At 37.9% G+C, this 12,394-nt stretch overlaps 1 protein-coding gene across 3 annotated transcripts in view; it reads left to right on the plus strand.

Moving 5' to 3' along the window:
- The window catches only part of GABRA5 (gamma-aminobutyric acid type A receptor subunit alpha5), an 84,722-nt gene that overhangs the window by 41,028 nt on the left and 31,300 nt on the right, over positions 1–12,394 (plus strand). For all 3 annotated transcript variants that reach the window (XM_044230944.1, XM_044230946.1, XM_044230945.1), the window contains exon 7: positions 7,628–7,710. In XM_044230944.1, coding sequence (XP_044086879.1) covers positions 7,628–7,710 — 83 coding nt within the window. The remainder of the gene's footprint in view (positions 1–7,627; positions 7,711–12,394) is intronic.

Below are 12,394 nucleotides of genomic sequence, written 5' to 3' on the forward strand. Positions count from 1 at the left end.
TGTGCGTTCCTTGGCTTATAGTCCGGCATCACTCCTTCCATCATCACATCTCTTTCTCTGACTCTGACACTCCTTGGCTTTCTTCTTATAAGTAGCCTTATGATTACATTGGGATCAAACCCAGATAACCCAGGTTAATCTTCCCATCTCAAGAGCCTTAATACCATCCTATCTGAAAAATTCCTTTTTGCTGTGATAGGTAGGAAGGATTAGGACATGGCCATCTTTGGAGGTTATTATTTTGCCTACCACAATCTGTCTTCTGGTCCTCCCCAAAACTCATGTCTTTCCCCCATGCAAAAATATTAAACCCTTCCGAGTATCTCCAAATGTCACAACTCATTACAGCATTGAATTAAAGACCATATTCTCAACTAAATCTCAGCAGCTCAAAAGTTCCAAATATCATTATTGGAGATATCTAAATAAGCTACGATTGGTTATGATCTACCCTGAGGCACAGTTCCTTCCCATTGTAAATTTGTGGAACTCAAGAAACACATTTCTGCTTCCCAAATCAAATGGTTGGACAGGCATATGATAACAGTTACAGATACTCTCATTTTAAAAGGGAGAAAATGTCTGGAAAAAAAAAATGAAGCACTCTTCCCTCTCCGCCTTTTCAGTTCAAATTGGCAGTGTTTCTGCTGGTATAAAATTCTCAAAAGTTTTGCAGGTCTTCTGTGCATGTCTAGAGAGTTCACACTGCTGGACAAAAGGCTCCTACTTAAATCTTTCATGGATAATCTAATCTTTATTCCTGGCTTTTACGTACATAGTTGAGCGATACCATGAGTCACATACCTAATCTCATAGAGTCTACTGTGTAACTGAACACTCTGACCTATTGATACTTTTGAGACATTAGTTTGTGCAACCACACCCTTATCTTTATTTTAAGAGCATTCTTCCCTGATAGTTTATCTCTTCTAATTATACCATCTTTTGCAACCTGGATAGACAAAATTTCCTAAATCAAGTCCTGGTCCCTTCAGTTGGCAGTTCTTCCCTCATCTTATCTTTTTCTTCTCACATTTTATTATAAGCAAAAGGAAGAAAACAGGCCACAAATATAACACTTTGCTTGGAATTCTCATCTAAGTATCCAATTTCATTATTTTATCAGTTGCATATAACACCCAGAATTCTTTCTGGATTCTCTAGAGGAGAATCTGTTCCCTGCTCTTCCAACTTCAAGAAGCTACCCACATTCCTGAGTTCATGGCCACATTGCTCTGATCTCTGCTTCTGTCATCACATCTCCTTTTCTTACCTGGATACTCCTGCCTCTATTTCATAAGATCCCTTGTGATTATACTGGGCCCCTGTGGATAAACCAGGATAAGCTTCTGTGTCCCAAGGGACTTAATTTAATCACGTTGGTAAAGCTCCTTTAGATACCAAAGTATCTATAGGTTTGGGAGTGTGGAGAGTTAGGACATATGGGCATCTTTGTAGGACCATTTTTCTACCTGTCACCACCATACCTTCTGCGACACTGATGTAGTATTTCCATGTGAGTGAAGAAGGCTCAAATCTAAAGAGATTATTGGGTAGACATCTGGAGACTAACCCCCTTTTCACACTTACCAACTATTTTTTTTCTTTCAGAAAATAAAAGTGGCAGTTATTTTCTTTCTTCTTCAAATGGGATCAGAGAGGTTAAAAGACAGTTTTACAAAGTTTACACAGTTAGTTAGTGGCAAATTCTAGCTACCCTAGAATATGACTCTTTTAGCCATCTTAAAGTGATCCACTGTGAGCTGCCCCTGGTCAAGCAGAAAGCTCCCTAGTGAGTCCAGTACCCTAACCCCTTGATTAGGGTGATACAAATCCAAGTTGAAGCAAGTAGTTTATTTCACAAAATGCCCTTTCCTAACCCTAAAGAAAAAACTGTTGAAAATTGGGACATGTGTTTCAACAAGTTAATGCTTGAATGTCTTAACAGAAATGGGAAGCATAATAGAAATTTGACCTCTGGGGGGAAATGCTGGATTCTTGGATCTACCAGTAATTCAGTGAAGTTTTTCCATAAGGCACATTTCTTAACCTTTTAGGTTTTATTTCCTTCATCTGAAAAGTGAAAGTTTCTAGTAGGTGGCCTGGCTGGCTCCTTTGAGCTATGCCAATCTATTATCCCTTAGAGTGCTTTGATCTCAATTCTGTATGAAGGAGGTTGGTTGTGTATCAAGGCATTCTACATTTCAGGAAAACCATCAATGGAAGGCTTCCTCTTATCTAGAGATATTTTTTGAGTATTACAAAAGCATAGGCCATTTTTGAAATGTTCAAAGAGATAAAAAATTTGAATGTTGCTCCCCTACTGAGGCTGAAACATTTGCTATTGGGGGTTTAGCTGAATAATACATTCATCCTTTAGAAGAAAGATGCTATCATAGATATATATTTTTCCAGTGTTTGGAATTCCACTTCTAAGGAGATATGTTTAAATGGGGGAACAATCCGTGAGGCTTTAATGATAGCACTTTTTGAAAGGGTAATTGTAGAATTACTATCTTTATTATGTTTTTACTAGAATTATTTTTTCTTTAAACATACTCTTTTTCTCAGGTCCAACTAAATCCCGTCCACTGGTCTCTTCCCACCATCACTAAACTCTCTGCTCCTGCAGCTATATTCTGAAAGCAGACTTCTTACTGTATAATCCTTATCATCTTTATATGTTAGTGCAGTAACTTTCAGGAAGTAACCAGCTCTCAGGGCCGAATAGCCAGAATAAAGCAGGACATGAGATGAACTGAATAAGTAAGAGATGAGACTACCATGACAGAAAGGAACACTTCTCATCACTCTTGTAAATACATCGTGCTGGCCAAGAAAGAAGGAGGGCATGAGGAAAAGGGGGAAAAGCCAGGAATGGGCAGTGTGCCCAAGGTGGGAGGTCAAGTCTCCATGAGGGGATCTTCTCTGACAAGTAGGGGCAAACACTAGAAATGCCAGGTGGCAGTGCCTCCAGTGGTCATGGGAATGGAAGCAACGTACCAACGTGAGCACAGAGGGAAGAGGAATTAACCATGATTCATGACACTGTCAAGGACTCAGCCAACACATCTGGCTTCAAGTCAGCCTCCAGACCCAGTGGGAAGTAGAGAGTTTCCTGGCAGACAGAAGCCCAGTTATATGAGCTGGCAGACATGGCTGTGTCTAGAGAGAAGCTTTCTCCGTGGAGAGACCATCTCCACATCACACGGATGATGGGAGTGGGTCCCATAAAGTTGTCAGCATTTTGGGAGGGCAACTTAAAGACTGCCGTGCTAGGTCTGCTGGCTCAAGTGTGCAGTACCTGTGGCTGGCCTAAGACAGGATCACCTGAAGCATCCCTGCTTACAGCCTACCTCACACTGGTCCCACTGCCTGAGCCCAGGGCTGTCTTTGCACCTGCATCTGTAAACTGAACAGAGGCTGTAAACCAACACAGAATCTCCAAATCAAACCTGTTCTCCTTTAAGCTTCTGCAACCCTGCTGTCTTGTGTGCTGCTTCTCACATTTATTGCTTTTACCTGGCATTACAGCTTTATACATACTTCCTATCTTCCCACTAAAAAATTTGCTTCTGAAGAAAAATTTTACGTTTTCTGAGCTCATTGTGACTTTACTGTCCAAAACATTTTTTTCCAATTTATTTATTTTCAGAAAAACAGTATTCATTATTTTTTCACCACACCCAGTGCTCCATGCAAGCCGTGCCCTCTGTAATACCCACCACCTGGTACCCCAACCTCCCACCCCTCCGCCACTTCACTCCCCTCAGATTGTTTTTCAGAGTCCATAGTCTCTCATGGTTCACCACCCCTTCCAATTTACCCAAAAGCACATACCCTCCCCAATGTCCATAGCCCTACCCCCCTTCTCCCAACCCCCCCTCCCCCCAGCAACCCACAGTTTGTTTCGTGAGATTAAGAGTCACTTATGGTTTGTCTCCCTCCCTATCCCATCTTGTTTCATGGATTCTTCTCCTACCCACTTAAGCCCCCATGTTGCATCACTACTTCCTCATATCAGGGAGATCATATGATATTTGTCTTTCTCCGCTTGACTTATTTCACTAAGCATGATACGCTCTAGTTCCATCCATGTTGTCGCAAATGGCAAGATTTCGTTTCTTTTGATGGCTGCATAGTATTCCATTGTGTATATATACCACATCTTCTTGATCCATTCATCTGTTGATGGACATCTAGGTTCTTTCCATAGTTTGGCTATTGTAGACATTGCTGCTATAAACATTCGGGTGCACGTGCCCCTTTGGATCACTACGTTTGTATCTTTAGGGTAAATACCCAGTAGTGCAATTGCTGGGTCATAGGGCAGTTCTATTTTCAACATTTTGAGGAACCTCCATGCTGTTTTCCAGAGTGGTTGCACCAGCTTGCATTCCCACCAACAGTGTAGGAGGGTTCCCCTTTCTCCGCATCCTCGTCAGCATCTGTCATTTCCTGACTTGTTGATTTTAGCCATTCTGACTGGTGTGAGGTGATATCTCATTGTGGTTTTGATTTGTATTTCCCTGATGCCGAGTGATATGGAGCACTTTTTCATGTGTCTGTTGGCCATCTGGATGTCTTCTTTGCAGAAACGTCTGTTCATGTCCTCTGCCCATTTCTTGATTGGATTATTTGTTCTTTGGGTGTTGAGTTTGTTAAGTTCTTTATAGATTTTGGACACTAGTCCTTTATCTGATATGTCGTTTGCAAATATCTTCTCCCATTCTGTCAGTTGTCTTTTGATTTTGTTAACTGTTTCCTTTGCTGTGCAAAAGCTTTTGATCTTGATGAAATCCCAACAGTTCATTTTTGCCTTTGCTTCCCTTGCTTTTGGCGATGTTCCTAGGAAGATGTTGCTGCGGCTGAGGTCGAAGAGGTTGCTGCCTGTGTTCTCCTCAAGGATTTTGATGGATTCCTTTCTCACATTGAGGTCCTTAATCCATTTTGAGTTTATTTTTGTGTGTGGTGTAAGGAAATGGTCCAGTTTCATTTTTCTGCACATGGCTGTCCAATTTTTCCAACACCATTTATTGAAGAGCCTGTCTTTATTCCATTGGACATTCTTTCCTGCTTTGTCAAAGATTAGTTGTCCATAGAGTTGAGGGTCTATTTCTGGGCTCTCTATTCTGTTCCATTGATCTATGTGTCTGTTTTTGTGCCAGTACCATGCTGTCTTGATGATGACAGCTTTGTAATAGAGCTTGAAGTCCGGAATTGTGATGCCACCAACTTTGGCTTTCTTTGTCAATATCCCTTTGGCTATTTGAGGTCTTTTCTGGTTCCTTTCCAAAACATTTTTGACTCTTTTAAGTTCTCTGTCCCATTATTTGCTTTACTTTAAAATTTTCTTAAACTTGCTAACAAACAGATAAAGTCAACATTATTTTCTTTTGTGTTGGCCGAATGCTTTCTTCACAGGCTGTGATTTTTTTTTCTTAAAGATTTTATTTATTTATTTGACACACACAGGGGGTGCAGAAGCAGGGAGAGTGGCGGGCAGAGGGAGAGGGAGAAGCAAGCTCCCTACTCTGCAGGGAGCCTGATGCGGGACTGGATCCCAGAACCCTGGAATCTTGACCTGAACCCAAGACAGATGCTTAACTGACTGAGCCACTCAGACGCCCCCAGGCTGTGATTTTTAAGTCAAAATTTTCTTAATTCTGATAAGTTAATACCTTATCCACTTCATGGTTTCTGATAATAGTCCTTTTACATAATTTATGTTTGAAGAAGTCCGCTGCAGATTATTTATGAAATAAAACAATCTAAAAGTCTAACAATAATCACTTTAAATATATATCCATTATTATGTTTTATTATCTATGTATCTGTATATAGTGTATACAGATACATATACCCACACATCTGCATCCTAGAATTAAATAATTCATCTTTCAAAGTCATGATTATATAGAGATTTTCACATGGGAAGTACTCTGTTCCCAATGTTAGGTATATGAAAGACTGAATTTTGTATGCCAAGAACAAAAAGAAAATAAACCATAAAACCAAAAAGAAAATATAAATACATGTCAGAAAACTCTGGACAAGACTTACCAGGTAAAATTATAAGTGAAAGGACATCTATTTATGGTTTTCTCCTTTACAGTTCTCCTGTACTTTCCCATATCATTCTTTGAACATATACAGTGTATCATTTTAAATGCCATCTCCCTGCCTGAATGTGGTATGTGGTGCTGGGTTCTAGTCCATATGCACTCCCACCTTTTAAGCATTACTCCATCCCTGGGGGAATGGTGCCTCAAACCAGAGGCAGCAGATGATTTCTTCTCTTTGATGGACACAGACATTTCTTACACTGGCTCATATTTTTGTGTCATCCATTCCAGGAATACATACATTAACTACTCTGTCTGCAGTTATAAAATGTGAGTTCTGTACGCAATTTAATAACCAAAAGTTAATCTGTTTTAACAAGTGGAAGTAGTAAAGGCAAAAATGAGTGTTTTTGCATTTTTATTCTCACCCTGGGCACATAGGCAAGATCCAGATTCAATATAAGAAGGAAGGACCAGTAGTGCTAATACCATGTCAAATTAACATTTGTATGAAAATGTAATTATAACATCTGTTTAAAGGTGAATGTTTTCTATTATGATTTCATTCTGTATAATTTCATTTTAAATAGTAGAATAAGAAACTTAAACAGATTAACTCATTAATGAAATTTAGATTCACTATCTAATTAGTAAAGTCTGTAGAGGAGTAAAGGCAGGACAGTGTGGCAACATTGGAAGTGTGCAGAACCTGTTACCAGTTAGTATGTGGTGGACATGCCATTACAGAGACACAGCAATAGGGGGCCTGGTTTCAGATCATGACTCCACAACTTAATAGTTCTACATGCTTGTCCTGATCCTTTAATATCTGTTCCACACTTTCCTGCCTTAGAAACTGGGATATTAACAGCAGCAAATCTCCTAAAGCTATTTTGATTAGTTGTGTTGATGCAGCTAAGCATTTAACACAGTGCCTGGCATAGATCTGGTGGATATTATGTCCATTACAGTTTGAGACATTGGTGACAGTGGTCATAGATGGCGGTATTATTATCTGGGAGACCAGGCTTGGATTAAAAACAATTAGTTGTTCCAGAAAGTTGCTCTCATAACAATTTCACCTACTCTTTAGTGTCATGTCATCAGTCCAGTACACAATAATTGTAGCCAGCTTCTGGTTAAAATGTGGACTGAGCATTTATTACACAATTATGTTTTTTGAGGTTATCAAGTATTTTAGAAAATACATATATTTTCAGCCTTGTCAAAGGAAGTTTTCTTAGATTATTCTGAATATGGGATGGGAAACAAAGAATAAATCATTTTTAAAGGCATCTGAAAATTGCTTTGCAAGTGGTAATGTATGTACAGACACAAACACCAACCCTCAGAACCGATTAGATTTGACTTAAGCCTTATTTCTAAATGCATCTTCAGTGCAAGCCTGTACAATTTGGTGAAACAGTTTAGGCAATTTCATGAAATATGGTAATTAAAATAATGAGTGACATACTTAATATGGCTTATTGGAACATGGTGACTGCTCAGTAAATAGCCAGAATTGGCGAGTTATTTAAAGATCTTCATCTCTTACTTTTCAGCCTGACCATCTCCGCAGAGTGCCCAATGCAACTTGAGGATTTCCCGATGGATGCCCATGCTTGCCCTCTGAAATTTGGCAGCTGTAAGTTGTTTTCACAAGTAAGAACCATGGATATACTTTTGGGGTTATTTCCACATTCATTCAGAATTTAGGTTCCGTATGCAAATAAGCACAATATGTGGCAGTCTGCTTGAGAAGACCGGAATGTTGCGGATTACTCATACCTTTGTCCTTGTCTGCAGCCTCATCCTCACTTCTGAAATGTTGGAAGGCAGGGTTAGAACCAAACTGTTCCCTTCTTTCTTTATGCTATCCATTTGTGCTTAAGTTATGTGAAGTTTTCATGTTTGAAATCAGAAGAATGTGCTCTTTGAGACTGAGCATCAGGTTTTTTATAACTGATGAACCAATATTGTTACATTATCATTAATTAAGGTCCATAACTTACGTTAGTGTTCACTCTTGTGTTGTATATTATATAGGTTTTGGTAAGTGTATAGTGACATGTATACATCATTATATTATCATACTAAGTGGTTTCACTGCCCTTAGAATGTTGTGCTCCACTGATTCACCCTCCCTTCCATCAGTCCCTAAAAACTACTGATCTTTTGTATCCATAGTTTTTCCTCTTCCAGAATGTCATATAATTGGAATCGTATAGTATGCAACCTTGTCAAATTGCTGCTTTTACTTTGTAATATGTATTTATGGTTTCTCTGTGCCTTTCATGGTGGAAAAATTTATTTCCTTTTAGTGCTGATTACTGGTCCATTGTTTGGTAATACCATAATTTATCCATTCACTTGCTGAAGGACATCTTGTCATATCCTTGTGACATATGATACTGAATAGCTTTTGCTTTTTAAATTAAGTTCAATTAGCCAACATATAGTACATCATTAGTTTTCGATATAACGTTCAACAATTCATTAGTTGCACATAATACCCAGATCACGTGCCCTCCTTAGTCCCCATCACCAGCTACAATCCCCCCACCCACCTCAACTTTTTTCCCAGAGTCCAGAGTCTCTCATGGTTTGTCTCCCTCTCTTGAGTTCTTCCCATCCAGATTTCCCTTCCTTATCCTGTGGTTCTTTGCACTATTCCTTATATTCCACATATGAGTGGAAATGTATGATAATTGTCTTTCTCCAACTGACTTATTTCATTTAGCATAATCCCCTCCAGTCCCATCCATGTTGGTGCAAATGGTAGGTACTCTTCTTTTCTGATGGCTGAGTAATATTCCATTGTATGTATGAACCACATCTTCTTTATGCATTCATCTGGTTGAAGGACATCTTGGCTTCTTCCACTTAAACTACTGAATAACTTTTCATATATTTATTTGCTCTCTGTTCATGGTATTTTGGTGAGGTGTTTGTTCAGGGCGTTTGCCCATTTTTAATCTGCTTGTTCATGTTCTTATTGTTTAATTTCAAGAGTTCTTTGTATATTTTCTGTACCCATTCTTTATAAGATATGTATCTTGCAAATATTTTCTCCAAGTCTACAACTTATCTTCTCATTTTCTTGACAATGTCTTTCATATAGCAGGCATTTACAATTTTAATGAAGTCTAGCTTATGAATTACTTCTTTAATGGATCATGTCTCTGAGGTATATAAAAATAAGGTTGTCTATATTTTCTTCTGTGTCATCATCTAGGAGTTTTATAGTTTTACATTTTACACATAGATCTGTGATCTATTTTGAGTTAATTTTTTGTGAAGATACAAGGTCTCCTTCTAGATCCTCTTTTTTTCTTTTTTTTTTTAATTTGCATGTGGGTGTGTAGTTGTTTCAGCACCATTTGTTGAAAAGACTATCTTTAATCTATTGTATTGCCTTTGGTCTTTTGTCAAAGATCAGATGACTTGGTTTGTGTGGGCCTATTTTTGACCTTTCTAATCTGTTCCATCGGTGTGTTTGCCTATTCTTTTGCCAATACTACCCTGTCCTGAGTACTATAACTTTTTTTTAATACTGTAACATTTTTTAAAATATTTTATTTATTTATTTTACAGAGAGAGCGAGCACAGGCAGATAAGAGTAGCAGGCAGAGGCAGAGGGAGAAGCAGGCTCCCTGCTGAGCAAGGAGCCCAATGTGGGACTCGATCCCAGGAGGCTGGGATCATGACCTGAGCCGAAGGCAGCGGCTTAACCCACTGAGCCACCCAGGTGTCCCAATACTATAACATTTTTTAAAGAATATTTTTATTTATTTATTTGAGATACAGTGAGAGTGAAAAGGGGGTGGGGAGCATGACTGGGGGGAGGGGCAGTGGGAGAGAAAGAAGCAGGCTCTCCTCTGAGCAGGGAGCCCAACTCAGGGCTTGATCCCAGGACCCCAGGATCATGACCTGAGCCAAAGGCAGACACTTAACTGACTGAGCCACCCAGGCACCCCAAGTACATGAAGAAAACTTAAAGCTATATTGCTAAGGCAAAGAAACGTATCTGAAAAGGCTACATACTCTGTAATTCCAACTATATAACATTCTGGAAAAGGTAAAGCTATGGGGACAGTAAAAAAGATCAGTGACTGCCAAGCATTAGGTAGGGAAAGAGGGACAACAGAGGATTTTTTTAGGGCAGTAAAAATTATTCTGTGAATACTCTAACATTTTATACTCAGTCTTGAAGTTGGGTAGTGTCACTTCTCTGGCCTTGCTCTTCTCCAATATTATGCTGGCTATTCTTTTGCCCCTCCACATAAACTTTAGAGTCAGTTTGTTAATATCCACAAAATAACTTTCTGGTATTTTTATTGTTATTGCATTCAATCTATAGATCAAGTAGGGAAGAACTGACATCTTGACATTATTTAAGCCTCCTGTTCATGAACAAGAAATAACTCCATTTGTTTAGCTTTTTATTTCTTTCATTAAAGTTTTGTACTTTTCTTTATATAAACCAGATTACATTGGCCCCAAACCAAAGATATTGCAAAAATGACAAAACTTTGGATCAGTATCCCTGACCTTTTAAAAAGTCCTTAACAAAGTACTAGTACATTGGATTCAATAAAATGAATAATACACTATGACCAAAACCAAGTAGTTTATTCTAGAAATGCAGGACTGAGTTATAATCCACTATTTTTTTTGCTATTTTAACATTCTAAACAAGAAAACCAACATAATAGGGGCGACTGGGTGAGTCAGTCGATTAAGTATCAGACCTTTGGTTTCAGCTCATATCATGCTGTCAGGATTGTGAGATCAAGCCTCATGTCAGGCTCTGCACTGGGTATAGAGCCTGCTTGGGATTCTCTCTCTCATCCCCCTCTACCCCTCTACCCTGCTCACACACTCCCTCTGTAAAAAAATATAAAATTTTTTTAAAAAAGGAAAAAAAGAAAACTAACATAGTTATATCAATTGATGCAGGGAAAACATTCTCAGAAAACTAATAGTAGAAAAGACACTCCCGAATTTGATAAAGTACTTCTACAAACAAACAACCACAATGAAAAACTATAATATTACACTTAATGTAAAAAAAAAAAAAGACTGAATAGTTTCCTAAGACTGAGAATAAGATATTGATGTCTGCTTTCACCACTTTTACTCAACATAAGGAAATTCTAGCCTTTGTAGTAGGACACGTAAGGGAAATAAAAGTGTACAGATTAGAAAAAGAAGAAAAATAGGTTTTTTTCTTGTTAATCTTTGTATCTTTTATTCGCTTGTCTTGTCTTATTGCATTAGTTAGGACTTCCAATTTTTTGCCTGGCTGTTTCACACCAGTTCTTGAGAAAGAGGTATTAAAATCTCCAAATATAATTGTGTATTTCCACTTTCAGTTCAATAGTTTTTGCTTTACATATTTTTCAGCAGATATTTGGTGAATATACATTTGGGATTGCTAGGGCTTCTTGGTGGATTTGCATAATATTCTTCTCTGTCTCTGGTATTTTTCTTTGTTTTGAAGTCAGCCTGATATTTATGTAGCCATTCTTGCTTTCTTTTTGAATAATGTTTGAATGATATTTTATTTTTTTCTTAATTTACTCTCAACACTTATATATCATTATGTGAAAATAATTTTCTTGTAGATGGCATATAGCTAGGTCAGATTTTTTAATTAACTTTGTCAATCTATGCCTTTTAATTGGTGTATTTTCATCATTTACATATAATGTAGCTATTGATATGTTAGTGCTTGGGTCTGCCATTTGTTTATTTTTTGTGTTGTTCCCTATTTTTTTCATTTCTCTATAATCTTTTTTCTGCCTCCCTATTGGTTAACTGGATAATTATTATGATTAATTATTGTATTATTATTAAATTTTATTTACTTATAGTATTTTTTCTATACAGTTTTTCCTCAGCTCATAAAGGGATTACATCTTGATGCACTCATTGTAAGTTGAAAATATTGTAGGTTGAAAACACATTTATTATACCTAATCTATAGAACATTATACCTTAATCTAGCTAACCTTAAATGTGCTCAGAATACTTACGTTAGCTGACAGTTGGACTATATCATCTAACATAAAGCCTCTTTTATTATAAAGTGTTGAATATCTCATGCAATTTACTGAATATTACACAAAAATGGAAAACAGAATGGTTGCATGGGCATAGTATGGTTGTAAATGTGTCAGTTGTTTACCCTTGTGATCATGAGGTCGATTGGGAGCTGTGGCTCAGTGCCACAGCCCAGAACCACATATTGCTAGCCTGGGAAAAGATCACAATTCAAAATTTGAAGTGTGGTTGATACAAAGGGTGTATTGTTTTTATAGCATCAT

Source organism: Neovison vison, chromosome 13, assembly GCF_020171115.1.
Source record: "Neovison vison isolate M4711 chromosome 13, ASM_NN_V1, whole genome shotgun sequence".
Lineage (NCBI taxonomy): Eukaryota > Metazoa > Chordata > Mammalia > Carnivora > Mustelidae > Neogale > Neogale vison.